Source organism: Hirundo rustica, chromosome Z, assembly GCF_015227805.2.
Source record: "Hirundo rustica isolate bHirRus1 chromosome Z, bHirRus1.pri.v3, whole genome shotgun sequence".
Classification (NCBI taxonomy): Eukaryota; Metazoa; Chordata; class Aves; order Passeriformes; family Hirundinidae; genus Hirundo; species Hirundo rustica.
Window position 1 is genome coordinate 44,276,440 of NC_053488.1, and position 17,784 is coordinate 44,294,223.

General features: G+C 37.6%; 1 protein-coding gene across 3 annotated transcripts in view; it reads right to left on the reverse strand.

The window, feature by feature from the left end:
* Positions 1 to 234: 234 nt before the first annotated feature.
* The window catches only part of SPTLC1 (serine palmitoyltransferase long chain base subunit 1), a 43,286-nt gene continuing 25,736 nt past the window's right edge, over positions 235 to 17,784 (reverse strand). Inside the window, exons 7-16 of one of the 3 annotated variants that reach the window (XR_005704448.1) lie at positions 13,881 to 14,010; positions 11,984 to 12,073; positions 10,520 to 10,627; positions 9,034 to 9,129; positions 8,651 to 8,747; positions 7,081 to 7,135; positions 5,385 to 5,502; positions 4,467 to 4,540; positions 1,956 to 3,978; positions 243 to 439 (exon numbers count right to left, since the gene is read on the reverse strand). Coding sequence is in view for 2 of the 3 variants with exons in the window: in XM_040090472.1 (XP_039946406.1) it covers positions 3,885 to 3,978; positions 4,467 to 4,540; positions 5,385 to 5,502; positions 7,081 to 7,135; positions 8,651 to 8,747; positions 9,034 to 9,129; positions 10,520 to 10,627; positions 11,984 to 12,073; positions 13,881 to 14,010 (862 nt within the window). In the remaining variant the exon portion in view is untranslated. Of the gene's footprint in view, positions 3,979 to 4,466; positions 4,541 to 5,384; positions 5,503 to 7,080; positions 7,136 to 8,650; positions 8,748 to 9,033; positions 9,130 to 10,519; positions 10,628 to 11,983; positions 12,074 to 13,880; positions 14,011 to 17,784 lie in introns of all 3 variants that reach the window. The other 2 variants (XM_040090472.1, XM_040090473.1) reach the window with 2 other exon arrangements.

Below are 17,784 nucleotides of genomic sequence, written 5' to 3' on the forward strand. Positions count from 1 at the left end.
GAAAGTGTGTACTACCGAAGTATTAGAAATTGGACATGTAGAAACTGTCCTTCCCTGATAGGCACTCTTCAGCAGATTTAGTAGCTTCTGTGACTTCTACTATACATATTTTGCAATTACCCAGTACACAATAGACAGGAACCTAAAATCTGGAAAATCTATCAACAGCAAGACAGAGTAACTCCATTACCTTATTACCATGAAAACTGCCAAAGAACATGAAAACACAGGAAGAAAAGTTATCCAGACATTTCCTTTTATTAGGACACTGAAACAGTTTAATGTACAAATGCTTTCTGTTAGTTGTAAATATTTCCTCTGTTTAGGCAGCACTTACAGCTCTGTACATTTACATGTGCACTTCTCTAGTCATCTTAAGATGCAAGACACTTTTGCAGTAGCAACTTCTTAGATCAGTGAATGCCAACACTCCACAACCCTGTTTAAAAAAATAAAGTCCAGATGGAGTGACAGAAAGGAGACAGTACACCATTCTGTGCATTGACAGGGTTCATATTTCAAAAGTGAAAAAAAAAAAAAAAAAAAAATCAAAGTTATTCAGCTATACGTCTCTTTCTTTCTTAATACCCTCCTTATGCGTTTCACCTCCTATCCAAAAATAATGATTACTATAAGAAACAGAAAAGGCATCTGTAGTTTTTCCTATAAAAACCACGAAACTACACCAATAGCAATCAAATGTTTTTAAATATTCAAGGAAAATAAATCTCTTTGTTTAAAATAGGAATGTATCTATCATGTAGACATGTTTCTTCAAGATAAAATATTTTTAAAGTATAAATTCTTTCCAGTCCACCCCAGTCCTCATATATTGCAAAAAATTAGTTTCATCAATTTCAACAAATGGACAGCTTCTTACAATTAAAATGCCCTCCTTCTCAACTACCAGATATTTAAAGTAATTTTTAAAAAAAATTAATAAAATTGATCACTATTTAAAATACTGGATTTATTATCCATTTAGCTGAAACTGTTCCAAGTATGTGGCAAAGCAAAATAAATTAATTGAAACAAAATTTATTTTCAAAAGATACTCTGAAATTTGGGATAAGGTCCTTGTGTTTGATTCATCTCACAGCATCCTACTTAATAGCTTTACACTGAACTCCAGTCTCATGCCCACATCTGAAGAAATGGGATGGAAAAATACCAATTCGTCCAAATGTAACTACAACGCAGCTAACAAAGATTTGTATATTATTTATCAGCCAAGAGCACTGAGCAGTTAAGCACCTTAACAGGCTTCTGATTTTTCAAATGTCAGAAGTTTAATCAGAATCACCTGCTCTCCCTAACCCAAATGAACGTTTTTCCCTAGAGCCACCCATTTCTTCATCTGCTTGCCATGACAGACATTTATCAAAAAAGTCAATATGAAGAGGAGCCAGACATGCTTCAACTGACCAGGGATATCCCACTCCACGAGTTACATCTCATAAGTGTCTTAATTTCTCACAGAGACCATGCATATAACCTGTCAGTAAAACACGTATTACAAGAGCACTTCAGCTGCTATCAACCAATGTATTCACTTTACTGTGATCTAAATCCTTCTTCTGGTGAACAGTTAAAAAGGACAAAGCCAGTTTTACCAATGTTTTAATGATGTGTATGTGTTTCTCAAATGAATCAGATTATGGCATCTCTTAGCAACATTTTTTTAACTTTTATTTTGTCAGAACCACCTAGCTTTGAAATTTCTAGAATTTTCACTCTCCTACTTCCTACCTTAGTTGTCATCACTTCATTTAAAAGCAAAAATACTCAACAAACCAAGAACAAAAATAACACAAATCCATGTATCTAAAAATTATTGCTAGTTCTCTAAGCACAACAAAAATTCCACCCCATCTACAGACAACCTAATATAAAATAAGAGAATTAAATATAGATTCTGCAACGTAGGATTTCAATGCCAATGGTTATTTGCTTACCTTCCCAGGTTTATCCAAACTCCAAACCCATTTAATATGCTGCACTGGAATCAAAGTACCTCATTTGTTCCAAGTTCATATATCAAAGGCTTGACTTCACTTGAATTAGCAGGTTTCAATTATCCAGCTAAAAATGGCTCAAAAGACCGAAATAGAGTGGTAACATTTAATTTCCATTTCTCACAGTCTCTGAAGGTCTTCAAGAAGACTATTCTGCACTTCAGTTTCAGTCTGTAAAATGGGAGTCTGTATCATTCTGCACATTTTTTTCTCTTTTAAGTTGCTAACGTCTCACTGGCTTTTACTCACAGTTAACACAGAAAACATACATGTCAGTGTAATAGGGATACTCTTTCACATTGGGATGAAGGTTTTACTACATTGCACAGATAATTATTTGACTTATTTCAAAATGTCAAGCAACAATCACAGAAGTGCCCTAACACAACTTTAGATGTTCCGTCTGAATGTACACAGATGAAAACTTTTCAAAGCCAGCATAGAAACAGTCTCTATGAACTGGAGGCAATACAGACTTTGCTCACCTAATGCAGAGTATTTAACAATGCATGGTTGATCATGCTACAAAATCCAATTTTTTAAGTAAAAATACGAATCAAACATGATTAACTTTATATTTACCAATTATGTTTCTCAAAAATAGTCCTGTAATCCTTGTAGTAGCAACCAAAAAGGCACATAAGCACAAAACAACTAAACACATACTAGGCAGAATAGAAATTTTTTAGATGGGCGTTCTTAAAGCAAAATCGTGAAATAAAAAGCTGCACTTTTTGTTTTATAAAAAGGTACATAGCTCCTTACCAGTTTCCTGATTGAAGTAAAGTGTCTGTAAATGTAATGTCCATCTGTGTTTACTTGAAATCCTGACAGCAAACCTCCAAATATTACTTTCAAGTTACTTGGGAATTTTATGTGCACAGATTGAGTTGTGTTTCGGCAGTATTTGTACCATCTAAATGCTTAGTAGCTATCTCTGAGTCTTCCCTTCTAAGGTATAGATGTTTACAGATAAATCTAAGCACACATCTTTTTTGAGCTCAAAAGTAGTTTGACTAAGCTGCTATTTACTTACTATTTCAAAACCTTGGCTCATTTTCCATGTTGCCTATTATTCTTCTTCAAGACTGGTACAAAGTTCCCTTATCTGAACATACTACACTGGAATGACATCAGTTCCACAATTCAGAAGTCTGATTTTAAATATTTCAAAGTTAATAATATGAAAAACCTCACCCATTGTATCAAACATGCATATAATTACATATGGAATGCAAAAAGCAAATAGTATTTAATGTGAATTTACTGTCTGGCTTTCTTAGAACCTGGCTTCCAAAAATGGTTAGAGAATGATAAATAAACAAAAAGAATTGAAGGTCCCCCCTCCTATAATTCAATAATAAATGACATCATGTAGCACAAAATTCTATCTTAATGTGTTACCCTTTTGGCAGTATTAGGAACAGTGTATTTTCATTTGGAAGGTTGGGAGGCGTAATTCCTTGAAATCTATTTGAAGTGAAGTTTCCATGTTCTGAGAAAGTGGAAAAAAACCAACACATTTCACATGGTTTGGGATAAAACTGAATGTTTATACATATTTCTGAGAAAGTTTAAGGGCTTGAGAAAATAAATGCAAAATTTTTTATACTAACTTATGAGAGAGTCCTGAGTGCAATAGTGATATCCCATTTTAAAGTAATGCTAGTAAATGGCAGAGCTTGAATTGGAACAACACTGTGCTATTCACCAACTCCAAAATTCAGCATTCTTCCCCTCACTGCATTTGTAGCACTCTAGAAAAATTTTATTAGTCGGGTTTCAATGTGGAAGAATCTGGAAGTCACTGTATAGTGTAAAACACTTCTCCTGATTAAGGTGGGAAAAGAGGAATCCAAAACCAGCAGCTTAGTTCAACAAAGACTGTGCAGCTTCCTTAAGAAGTGATGCAGCTTTGTCCAGTTCTTGTTCTGTTTGTTCCACTGTTATCACTACTCGAATACTAGAAAAAGAAAACCAGAACATACACAATAAACTTTACTCCTAGCCTTCAGCATTAGAATTGTTTTGTACTGATTTCAACACATCAAGATCACTTTCTGTAGGAAAATTATTACGAATTCAAATTCAAATTCAAATAGAAACAAGACATACGACTAAACAGATGTGGTCAAACTACTTTTTGCCCCTGCTCTGCCACTCTGCCATATACACTGCAGAAATATGTTATCTTTTTTACCTATTGGGGTGCAGCTCATGGAAATGTGCCTCCTAACAGGCTACATGCTGATCCTCAAGATACAGGTAGTTTTGATACAGTTATTTAACGGTACTAGCAACCTGGAACAGCCACTGAAAATATACCCCCAAAATTGAGCCATTTCAATCCAGTCTACTGAACAAAACTCCATCATTGTATGTAAAAGAGATGGAGAGCCATAGCCAAAAAAAACCCAAAAAATTCAAGCAACACATTAACTTTCTGCTAACCTGGGTGGAGGAAGGCATTTTTCTTCTTTCTCCAGATAGCGAGCCTGTGTTAATGCAATACCACTATTCATGCACTACAAATAAAGAAAATACAGCAGTGAACCTGGGAATTTCTGATAGCATATTCTTTTGGTCACCAAATACATATAACTAACTTTTATTAATCTGGTGTCAAGATAAATGCAAGTTGTCTCCCAAATGGCAGTTGCAAAGGTTGTGCAAAATCATCTCTAATTTCAATACAGCTTTAACACATAAAACAGTTTAGGGTGCGGGTCTTTAGTTTTTACCCCCATGTAATCAGGCAAACATAATGTATTTATCAGGCAATTAAATCATGTTTAAGCATATTTTCAAGGAAATTAACTTTGGAATTTCTTTTTGTTGTGTAGTCTTGTTTACTTGCCAGCTGGTAGATAAAGCTTTCCATCGACCCTCACATTTCATGTGGGACAAAAAGAACCAATGCGTACTGAAGAAGGGAAAAATACTACATGTAGAGTATTAGATTGCTCACACATAAAAAAGGAAATTCATGGATGCAAAAAAGCAAAGGTTGACCTTAAATGGTTAAAATGCACCTCCGGAATACTCTCCTTATTAACATTATAGAAGCTGTCCAAGCAACAGTTTTATATGCAGATTTGAGCACTGAAATAGGTAACAGGAATTAACTGCTTCCTGAAGTAAATAATCTAATGTATATTTTTAAATCCAGAGGTACAGACCTAACTACAGGCAGCAAGAAATGGTTAGAAGATAAACTTTATCGGAGCTGTATAATCAGCAAAGAAACTAAGTTTCTTGCAGCATTCCTACAAGATATTTCAACAAGTTACCTGACAAGCCTCTCTACGCATCCTTCATTATTAACATTCAAAGGCAACAAAATATATTAATGACTACGGGGACACTTACATAATCCACAACTCTTTTGAGTAACTTCACATCATTTTCACGAGATCCACAGCTCTCTTCCAACTGTAAGTGCAATGCTGGAGAAAAAGATTCTCCCACTACTTTTAAACCAGAAATCCTAAAACAAATAAAAAAACCTTTGATGTACATCCTACCTGAAGACATGTTGAAAGTCTAGATAACAAGTGTTTCTCCTTTCTAGGTGGTGAGTAAGAAAAGATGGATATTTCACTTTACTGATACTAATGCAGACAAAATGTGCATTTCAGTTTGCATTACATAAAGATAACAAATTTATCAAATAAATGTCTTTTCTAAGGAGTTTCAGTAAGTTTGTATAACAACAGTTACTCATCCTTTTGCAAAAAGGATTTATAATCCAGAAATTCTTAAAGAATCCTTATGAAGATGTATGAGAAATGTCTGTGTTAGGCATGTAAATTGCTGATAAAAACCCAGCTAGCTAGATCAAGTCACCTCTTTATCACTTAAGGGGTAAGAAAGAACAAAAGTCTTGCTGGGGGGTTTGTCAAGATTTTTCAAAATTTATGATTTTAAATTATTTCCTGTAGAAAGCCTTTACAGCATCATCTATCACTTAGTCAGAAGCTCCTCTAAAATTAGTTATATGACTATAATTATTCCCTCATCCGTACATAGAAACAGTTGTTAACTGGCTTTAACTGACTAAACTTTGACTGAAAAACTGACATTTGATTGCCATTTTCCTGATACATCACACACATTTAGGACTGAGTTATTCCCAACCAAAAATCTGCATTCAATATCCAAGCAAGACGTCTGCTCCGGTCCCCAAAATTAACAGGTCACATAAATGCGTATCAACTATCAGGTTTAATTTTGATTTCTAGACTTTAATAAGCTTGCCTAATAACATTTTAAGAAGATCAGACTCATTTGACAGTAGTATCATTCCAAAGAGACTAGTATAATCAACCACGTATTAGAGATTTGTATCAGTGTTTTTAAAGGTTATTAATTTCTGTAATATGCAACACAAAATTGGGGAAGAATTGTAAAATGCAATTGTACAATTACTGCACATTACTGCTTTTGAATATCACAGCAATTCCTGTATCTTTTTAGTAACAAAACCTGACAGATAAAAAAAGTCAGCCATCTTTTAAAACAGCGTAGTGTTACAAAATTTTAAACCTTATTTTTCAGATAAATTCTAGCAATTTTCTCTGTGCCTCCAGAACAACAGGTATTATTACTATTTCAACATTCAAGTCAAATATGTAGGACCAATATTGTTTTCAAGGTGATTGAAAGATGCACTGAGTTCTCCGAAAGAGTATCTGCACAGCTTCATCCCAAATGCTTTTATTTAGACAATTTTCAAAATGCTTATCAACACTGTGTCATTGAGAGCTATCACACTCTCCTAAAGATTTTAATGTGTAAGAGATTGCAGACTTCCTCAATAGCCTTAGGATACAATCTCATTTCAAAACCTGTAAAGGATTTAAAGAACTTGGACTGTTTTTAGTAGTATAACAGAAGACAGCGGGAAAGCATAATTTTTCTCCTTCAATACATATATAATTGAGTGTACATATCCCAGTCTAAGCATCTGTAAAACCAGAAACAGATTTGGGCAAGAAGATTTTAAAGCTGGCATTATAAAGGCATAGCCAAATAAAAGCCAAAAAGCCCCAAACCCCACACTTACCCCTGCAAAGCTTTGTGAATTCGTTCACATTTAGTCCGGAGAGTCTGAAAAATGTCTACACACAAAAAACAACAGCAAAACAAAACAACACAAAAAACCCCAAAACAAAACAGAAAAAGAAAATGCTTAGACTTCCTGCTTCTACTTTACATTTGTCTAAGATGTCAAATACAGCATTTGGAATCAAACTAAGGTATGTATATCCATTGAACTTATAGTAAGTCTCTTTACTCTTCTTAATGTTCCCGATTCCTATTTCTGCCAGGAAATGACAAGCTTTTAACCCTGACAAATGCACTACTTCCCTTTATCTCATTATTCCAGCTGCATATGGAGCTGCTGCTGCTCACAACCATATGGAAGGGATGACATAAACAATTTGCAATGGGACTGAAATGGCAGGTCCAATTTATAAATATCCATAACTATCTATTGCCATGCAGACTCTGCTCGTTGATCCTTTCCCCAGTTCACTGCAGATTCTTAGTGAGAAAACTGACTCCTGGATTTGCAAGGAATTTTTTTTTTTCCTTGGTGAAAGCTAACCCTCCACTACACCTAACAGTCCTGTAATTTACTCTTAATTTTTTTTTGATCCTGTTTCACTTCAGACAACTGGATATGGGCTACCGAGTAATTTTTATTTATTTGTCACAAATTAAAGACTGCATCTTTGCAGATGCCCTCCAATCTGTTGATGCAAATGAAGGTTAAAACCAAATTTACACAATTTCACAATTTGGCCAATTTTGTCCTCATGTGCCTCTCAGCCCCTCCACTTCCTTAAAAAAAAAAAAAAAATATATATATATATATATATATATATATGTATTTCCCAGGTGTTCTACTGGCTGGGATTTGGCACTGCTGTGCTCTGGGCTCAATTGCCGGACAGCAAAAAGATTTTTCAATCTTTTTGGATGGAGCTCCTGGTCTAGGTGTCCCTGCCAATGGCAAGGTTGTTGGAACTAGATGATCTTTATAAGGGCTTTTCTAGTTGACTCCCAGAGCAGAAACTTCTGTCTGCCAACTCTATATACATGCCCTGTATCTGGCCTTGCAAATTGCAGGCAGTTTGCATCCTGATCATTCCTCCGATTCTTACCTGAATGCTTAACTAGAGAAGGAAAAAATCCCTAATTATATAGTGCAAGTGGAAAGGAGAGGGTTGCTCTGTCCTGAGGCAATATATTAACATTTGTTTCTATTTAACTTTCTCTTTCTTCATTTGTGCTGAAGGAATATGTTTTTAAGGAAGAGGCATATCACAGATCTAAACAGCAGAATAAAAATTTATTTGCTTTTAAAAAACCATTTGTGTCCCTCTTAGCCTCAAATAACTTGCTTATTTTCAGCTGGAAGACAGAAAAGGATGGAAGCACTGAAGAAGAAAAGCAGAGTGGGAATGAAAAAAAAGAAAAAAGACAGAAAACCATGCATGTGAAATTAATTAGCAAAAAAATAAGAGGACATCCGAGTAAAAAGGTGAGGAATTAAAGTAGGGAGAAGCACAAATTATTAGTTTAGGGTGAAGAAAGGCTGAAGGATAACATTTTCCTGAATTAAGTACCTGGATTATCTTCCATAATATTCAGAGCTTCAATAGCAGCAGCAGCTAACAAAGGAGGTAGGGAGGCAGAAAAGCAATAGCCTTGACCAGACAATCGCTATGGGAGAAAAGGGAAAAAAAAAGTTTCTATAGTAATGTGGACAATGTTTTAAAAGTTAATTCATGTATATATTAAAACATCTCCTCCACACCTACAGGACCATCTAAGGATTTAAAAGTAGGTCTCCAATTCATCTACAATCTTTCATAGGAACCAGACAGTTTCGATATGAATCAAAGACTGCATAATCAACTATGTCATATTTGCAAATTTACATTAATAATTAATTCTTACATATAAGTAACTGATAGTGCCAGACTATTTAAAAAGAGATCTGTCTTACCTGATGGTCAATAATAAAAGATCTTCCACAGCAAAATCCACCAATAGAAGCCAGTGAATTTTCCATGTTTGCACTAATAAGATCTATATCATCAATCTGTCAGTTAAATTAACAAATTATTAAAAGATGTTCTGGATTGTATCAAGACTGTAAGATAATCTATTCAAGATACTTCTTATTTCATATTGCCATGAATACTAGAGAAAATCCATCAAAGAGTGACATAATAAAATGAAAATACAACTGAAATAATATTTTTAATATTAATATTTTAATATTAATATTTTTAAAAGTTGAGATTTATGGATAATAAATAAATTGCATATGATCTCCCTCTTCCAGGCATTGCAATGTGAAACACAAACAGATAAAAAAATTATTTAGATGCTGATGACAATTCCACAATGCACTCAGAGTGGCAGTGTCCTTTAAGAGTATAAGTAGCCCCACTGTAGTCAGTAGGAGATAGAATGTTTTAAAATTAAGCATAAACCTAATTAAAATAGTCTGAATATTAGAGACACAATTATCTTATTTCACTTGTAAGCTGCAAATATTTTCTTTTGCTGGGCTCAGAAAGATTTTGTCTGTGAAATAATTTAACGTAAAAGTCAATTAATTGGAAAGGAATTTAACATAAATGTCAGCTAATCAGGTAGCAGTTGGCATGTATCACAGTAACAATGTTTCCTTTCCTAAACTAATTTTATCTTTTCCGTGTTTGGTATTCAGTGAAAACAACAGGACAAATGGGAAGACAGAATGAATTCTCTGAATTTGTTATTTCACTTCAAAGCTGAATTCAGACATTGTCAGAATGCAGTGAGAGATGTTCCACACTGGAATACTAGCAGACAAAAAGCACTTCTTCCTTCCCCTCAGCCCAGAGGTTTGTGGTAGTAAGCAGCTGCAAGGATACAATTTTGTATTTCCAAAGTACTTCTCAGCTGCGTAAACACCACAAAAAGTAGACCCTTGGAAAAACAGTTCGGTAAAGTACTACAATAACACCTTTGAAAGAACCATCAGAAGTTTTATCTTATTTTCCCCACTGAAGTGAAAGGTAACAGAGCAAAATAGGATGGCTATATACTGCAAAGATTTTTCTTATTTACTCCAAGACCTCAAATATTTGTGCCAAGACTGACACTTTTAAGTGTATGTAGCTGAAAAAGACAGTATTCGTTATCACATTGAGTGTCAAAAAAAGGATAGAATTATGCATTGTAAAAACTCTTTTATTATCTTTGTCACTAAAGATAAGTAAAACTATTTCAAGTAAGCACATGAAAGACTGCCAAGACCTGAAAGCTCTAGGACTGCTAAGAAAATACTATATTTCAAAATACATATATATTTTAAAACCCCCTGTATTTAAATGTCTATTGTACACTACGAAACTATCTGTTAATGACACAGGTATCAGGAAACAATTGCACAACTTGTTCCTGTACAAATCTCTCATGCACAACAAAAAAGTACATACATTTATTCCAAAGTGTTCAGTAATTCCTCTTCCGTGTTCTCCAAGGACTCCAAATGAAAGGCTCTCCTCCAAAAATATTCTAACTTTGTACTTATACTTCAATTTTATCTAAAACAAAGAAAATTGTGTAAAGTACAAATCAGAATTTGGTGATAAAATGCATGAAGGAGATACACTAAAGAAAGACAAGGACAGCATTCTGAATACTGCATAAAAGTGAGTTCTGGAGTTGTGCTCTGCCATCAACACATTTTAAAAGCCTTCAAAATTATTCCACCATATAATAATGAAACAAATTTCATAAGCATTCATATATTAAAAATCCTCTTTTTTAAAATAGGTTCTCAAGTACTTTCAAGACAATGCATTTTCACACAATCATCTACAAGAATAGAGCCTACATAAACAGCCATTTTATGCTGAATAGCAAATATTTTCCTTGGAGTCACTATTTCTGTGAAGGTTTATTTGAAAGTTTTTTTTCTTTTTTTTTAATATAACCTAGTGTCCTAGGGTGACTTTATAATGCTTGCACCTACAGTCGTCTGTTCTATTTGTGCTGTATATTGAGTTCTGTGCTTTTAAGACTGGTTCCTAAGAACAAGGAGAAGCGCAGAGTTTGCTTTGAAAAAACTGCCTGACTCCTCCACACTCTTCTCCAGACTGGGTGTTCAGCAGAGGCTTGGAGAGACTGCAGGACAGAGATCTTTTTGCTTTTAGTTAGTTTCAGCCAGCTAGGACAGAGAAGTTCCCTGGACTGTATTTTTTTTTTTACTCAGGACTGTTTAAACCTGTTCTGGACTGAAAAAACCCAGGGGAGCACTGGGGGCTTGCTCCTGCAGCCCACTGGAGCCTGGACCTCAGAATTCTCCAGCAGCACCGGAGGGACTGGGACTGATAAAAGACTGAGAGAGAGACGAGCTACATCCACGGCAAGAACTTTCTCAATTTGCCATCTCACTCCAGAACGAGAGGTTTTATTGTTTCATATTATTCGTACTTTATACTTGTATGCACTTTGTTTGTTAATTAAAATAGTTTTTTCCACTTTTCTCTGAAGAAGTTTTTTACCGGACCGGTTGGAGGGAGGGGCCATTTGGGTTTGCTCCCCAGAGGGATCCCATTCAGGGGTTTTCTCTTGAAACTGCCCTAAACCAGGACACCTAGTTCAACTACCTAGTATCATACCGCATAGCAGAATATTGTACAGTATGTTTTACAGGATAAAAATTAAGACCTCAGCTGGACACTATTTCTAAGTCTCAATAGCTTCATGATCCTAATCAGAAGTTTCAAACAAGGTTAAGGTTTGGAATCGCCATGTCATGAACATGTGAAAAATCAGGAAGGTAAAAAAACCGCTGTATGCAGAGCTTTTCTGTGTAGGCTTATTTACACAGCACTATTATTTCATTGGCCACATGCTTTCCCATGCAGTTCAAAAGGCAAACTAAAACCACTTACCAATTCTGGAAGAGGGCAAATGTCTCCTGTGTTCATATACAATCCTTCCACTACAATAAATCTTCGAGTTACACGAGCCTTGCGAGGATTCTTCAGAGAGACATGGTGTTAGTTTACATCAATTGTTACTAAACAAGCAAAGCTCCAAGTATTCTTTTGATAGGGAAGCTTTTTCTGAAGGGAATGGACTCTTTTTCAAATAAGCTATTACTTAAGTTTAAACTTAGTACTTTTCATCTGTAACAAAAGTTGAAATGCCTCACTGGACTACTTTTCTTCTTTATTTTATTTATTTTGTAATAGTTTCAAAGCTTTTGACATCTACATATGATTTAAGAGGCCTTGTTTTGCAACAAATCATAACAAATCTATTTGAACTTAAGACAACCAATGTAACTACAGAACAAATACTACAAATCTTGTTCTCTTATTATATTCATCATTAGTCTAAGCATTTTGAAGACTTTTCAACAAGTGTTTGGAACACCAGGATTCACAATGCAGCACAAACTTCTTACTAGTAGGGCCTTTGTAAAACACAATGCAAAAGTATTTATAACACTCATGTTACAAAGTCCTTGTCTGATCTCTGGATACCACACAGATCATTAAAAGATCTTTCATTTGTTTCTGAAAAATTTCAATTGGTATTATTTCAGTTTTGCTGTTTTAAAATGTCATTCCTCTGTTATTTACTTTGAACCTTATTGGTATTTTCTGAACAAGGGTATTTAATCACACTTTTTTTATTTTTCAGATTTAGAAACATCTATTTAACTTTTCTATGTGGTAGGTACCAAACTAGTCACAGTAGGTTCTACCGGCTTTACCAACTCTAATGATACGACCTAACCTTTTCTAGTTCAGTATGTCTTAGTTATGGTCTACACATATGACCTGTATTAAGCTCTTGCCCACCAATTTTATGTTCACATTCAGCTAATTACAGTAAGAAACTTTAACCACGTAGCTAATTCAAAGCACTCTGCTCTATTAAACCAAGTGTGTTACACAAATTAGTCTGAAAACCACATCTAAAAACTCATGTAAAGATTATCTGATGAAATGTATTGTCCATGAAGGTACGCTAACTAATATGTTATATATAAATCTGCAATTAATCAGATCCATTACTGATTTACACTGATGTTAAGCTGATTGACAGTTTATCTATTTTACTTTTCTAAGTCTTCTCACAAAATCAGCCTTCTTTCAATTGTCTGTAACTTGCCAGCATTCTGCGAACAAACCATACAATTGCGATAGCTACTCAGTTAATTCTTTTAAAACTCCTTTAATCAAGTTATCTGTACTTTCTGATCCTGATCTTAGTAACTGCTTGTGGACATCCTTTCTGACATACTGTCAGATTGAGAAGCAAGCCATCAAACTGACACAAATTCTTCAAGAGAGAACATCTTAGTAGTTGAATGCATGACAGGGGAAAGCTGAGGAAAAAAAAATCAACCATACTGATTCTATGAAGGACTAGCCTTTTTTGTGCTAATTTTATAGTATTGCATTCAAAGTGATAGTTAACTTGCACGATGTATTAGGTAAGTACAGTTACATAAATTTCTCAGAGATCCAAAAAAAAGGTCTGGAAGTTTTTATAGAAAAGAAAAACATTATCTCATGTCAGTCATCTGCCTGTAAAGATATTCTCCTGCTGCTAATGCCCGTGAGCTCAGCTCTAAGGGTTAAGAAGACAAATGCAAATAAATACTTTTTTTTTTTTTAATCTTAATTAAATAAGCAACATTAACTGCTCAATAGAGAATTTTGAAAACCAAGTAACTGCCTTTAAGCACTGCATCCATTCAATTACACAACTCAGTAAAAATATGTGTGGGAGGTGGCACAAAAGAGTACAAATATTTCTTCAAAGGAATAGTACCTTTTGATCTTCAGTCTCCTGTTCTTTCAACAGTCGTTCAAGGTCAGCCATATCATTATGCTTAAATAACTTGATGTTACTACGAGATGCTTGTAATCCCTTCTGAATAGCAAAGCAGGCAGCTTCATCACTGTAAATATAGCAAACCCTGCTAAGTTTGTTAAACATAGTGCAATTATTCAAGGAAAGCTGGCTATTAGAACTTGTCCTTTTGAGCAGATATTTGTACTTAGGTGTAGACAAAACCAGATGTTTTAAAGCACTGTATATTTTATTTACATTTTGAAAACTCATTTCAAAGCTTCTCAGTTTTATATGTTTTACAGAGACTAAAAACAAGCCAGCAGTTGTTTTTTGTTTTTTTTTTTTTTAAATCTACACTCATCTTTTGTTTGTATGAGACAGCAGTTTGAGCACAGCATTCCATGGACCAGGTAGAATACCACAGTATTCATCCCAGAAACCTCTCACTTCATTTGCTCTGGGTCTTAGAAGAAAAGTGCAAAGATATCCTGTAACATTTACTGTGGTCCTCCAAATACACAAACCCTCCATTTTAATATCTTTTGAGAAATAATATGTATCTCCATGTCCAAAGAACTATCCTCCATTTTTAAGTGATGAAACAGCAAATTTTCAACCACAGTGGGGTATGCAATTTAACAGCTGCTTAGGTGTCTTGGTTTGAAAAGACAGGTATCTGCTAGAAACAGGCGGGGCCTCTCTAGGAATAGGGAATTCCAATTCCTTCCCTCCAAGTTATTATAATTTGGATGATTAAAAAAAAAACCTTTTCAGTCAGAGCTATGGGGAAAGGAATAACAGTCCTTTACTAGTAAATATAACAGGACAGACAAACAACAACAGCAATAATAATAATAATAATAAACAGAACCAAGACCCCAAGGGGGTTTGTCTCACAAGCCCCAGGCAGTCTGATCTCTTGGGACCCCAAGAGCACCAAGCCGAAACGGTGGAAAAACTCTGGCCTGATGGCTGGAAACGGTGGGTTGCCCCCAGCAGGCAGGGGGTGTCCCGGCAGGCAAAGTGAGCAGTGCTGAAGAAGCCGCAGTGGCTGGACAGGGGCTGACCCAGCTCCAGCAGGGCAGGCGAAAAGCTCTGAATTCCTGGGCACTCCAGCAGATGATAGAATTCCCAGGACTGGACCCTCCGTTAACAATGGACTCCTCACACAGCCAGCAGTCGCCCGACCGTCCTCTCCGGAAAACGGAGAGCAGAAGAGACCACCCACAGCTCCTGGAGCCCCTGAGCCTTTCCCTCCCCACCCCAACTAAGTGATCTACTTCTTTTGTGCGGGTCAAGCACCCTCCAAGCATCAGTATTTAGCCGCCTAGCAACATATGGGGGGGGGAAAATTCCACAGGAAACCTTAACCCACAACAGTATCCACCCCCAATTTTTTCCCCATAAAAACACATTATATTGAATTTAAACCTTTAAATAATATACATATATACATGAGAATATGAATACAGACACAGTCACAGTGTTCACCAAAAAACAAGGTCCCCTTGAGGTATGCAGTGGGTCTCTCCATCCTTTTGCATCACCCACCATGTGCAGCCAGGTCCCTGAGCAAAAACAACCCCAGGACCGGGATTGTCTTTGCTGGAGGCAGAATTAATCCAAACAGTTTTTCCCAGCATACCTCTCATGTATACCACTGGAACCTTATCTCCACCTCTTGTTCTCAGGGACTCAAACCGGGCGAGCCTGCTCGGTTGGTGGAACCTCGAGTGTTCACTAACCAGGTGGCCTTTGCTAAATTAATCTCCCAGTTCTTGAAAGTCCCCCCACCCAGTGCCTTCAAGGTGGTTTTAAGCAGGCCATTGCACCGTTCAACAGTTTCCTGGCTGCTGGCGCATGATAAGGAATAAGGTACACCCACTCAATGCCATGTTCTCTAGCCCAGGTGTTTATAAGGCTGTTCTTGAAATGAGTCCCGTTGTCAGACTCAATCCACTCCAGGGTACCATGTCTCCACAGGATTTGCTTTTCAAGGTCCAGGATGGTGTTTCGGGCAGTAGTATGGGGCACAGGGTAGGTCTCTAACCACCCAGTGGTGGCTTCCACCATGGTCAGCACATAGCGCTTGTCTTGGCAGGTTTGGGGAAGGGTGATGTAGTCAATCTGCCAGGCCTCCCCGTACTTGTACTTGGACCATCGCCCGCCATACCATAGGGACTTCACCCGCTTGGCCTGTTTGATGGCAGCACACATTTCACAGTCATGGATAACCTGAGAAATACTGTCCATGGTTAGATCCACCCCTCCGTCTCATGCATCTCTGCCCTGGTGACCTGAGGCATCATGGGTCCATAGAGCTAGGAACAACTCACCCTTGTGTTGCCGATCTAAGTCTATCTTTGACACCTCTATCTTCGCAGCTTGATCTACCTGCTTGTTGTTTCGGTGCTCCCCATTAGCCCAACTCTTGGGGACATGGGCATCTACACGACGGACTTTTACAGGTAGCTTCTCTACCCAAGTGGCAATGTCCTTCCACATCTGCAGCTCAGAATGGCTTTCCTCTATGCTGCCAGCTGGCCTTTTTCCACCTGTCCAGCCAACCCCACAGAGCATTGGCCAGAATCCACGAATCAGTGCAGAGGTAGAGCTTTGGCCACTTCTCTCTTTCAGCAATGTCCAGGGCCAGGTGAACAGCTTTGAGTTCAGCAAGTTGGCTTGACCCACCTTCTCCTTCAGTGGCTTGTGCAACCTGTCGTGTGGGGCTCCATACAGCTGCTTTCCACTTCCGGTTCATCCCTACCATGCGGCAGGAACCATCAGCGAAAAGAGCATAGCGTGTTTCTTCTGCTGGCAGTCGGTTGTATGGTGGACCTTCTTCACCATGTGTCACTTGTTCCTGCTCCTCTTCATCTGTGAGACCAAAGTTCTCACCTTTCGGCCAGTTTGTAAATATCTCCAAAATCCCAGGGTGATTTGGGTTTCAAATGCGGGTGCGCTGCACAATGAGGGCAATCCCTTTGCTCCACGTGGCATCGGTGGCGTGATGGGTGGAGGGAACCTTTCCTTTAAACATCCACCCCAGCACCGGTAGTCGAGGTGCCAGCAGGAGTTGTGCTTCTGTGCCAATCACCTCTGAGGCTCCTTCACAGGCAGCCAAGATTTCCTTTTCTGTTGGAGTGCAGTTGGCTCAGTGTAGCTTCAGCTCCAGAATCCCAGTGGTCGGCCTCAAGTCTCCCCAGGCACCTTCTGCCTAAGGCTCCAGGACAGGCCATTGTTCCCAGCTGCAGAGTAGAGCACGTTCTTCACATCTGGTCCCGTCCTCACTGGGCCAAGGGCTACTGCATGAGCGATCTCCTGTTTGATCTGGGCAAAGGCTTCTTGCTGTTCAGGGCCCCAGTGGAAATCATTCTTCTTGCGGGTAACCAGGCAGAGAGGGCTCTCATTCTGGCTGTACTCAGGAATATGCATCCTCCAGAAACCTATGGCGCCTAGGAAAGCTTGTGTTTCCTTCTTGCTGGTCAGTAGGGACATTGCGGTGATCTTATTGATGACCTCAGTGGGAATCTGACACCGTCCAACTTGCCACTTTACTCCCAGGAACTGGATCTCTTGGGCAGGTCCCTTGACCTTGCTCTGCTTGATGGCAAAACCGGCTTCCAGGAGAATTTGGATGATCTTCACTCTTCTCAAACACTTCCATTGCCGTGTTCCCCCACACAATGATGTCATCGATATACTGTAGGTGCTCCGGAGCCTCACCCTTTTCCAGTGCAGCCTGGATCAGTCCATGGCAGATGGTGCGGCTGTGTTTCCACCCCTGGGGCAGTTGGTTCCAGGTGTACTGCACACCCCTCCAGGTGAAAGCAAACTGAGGCCTGCATTCTGCAGCCAGAGGAATGGAGAAAAATGCATT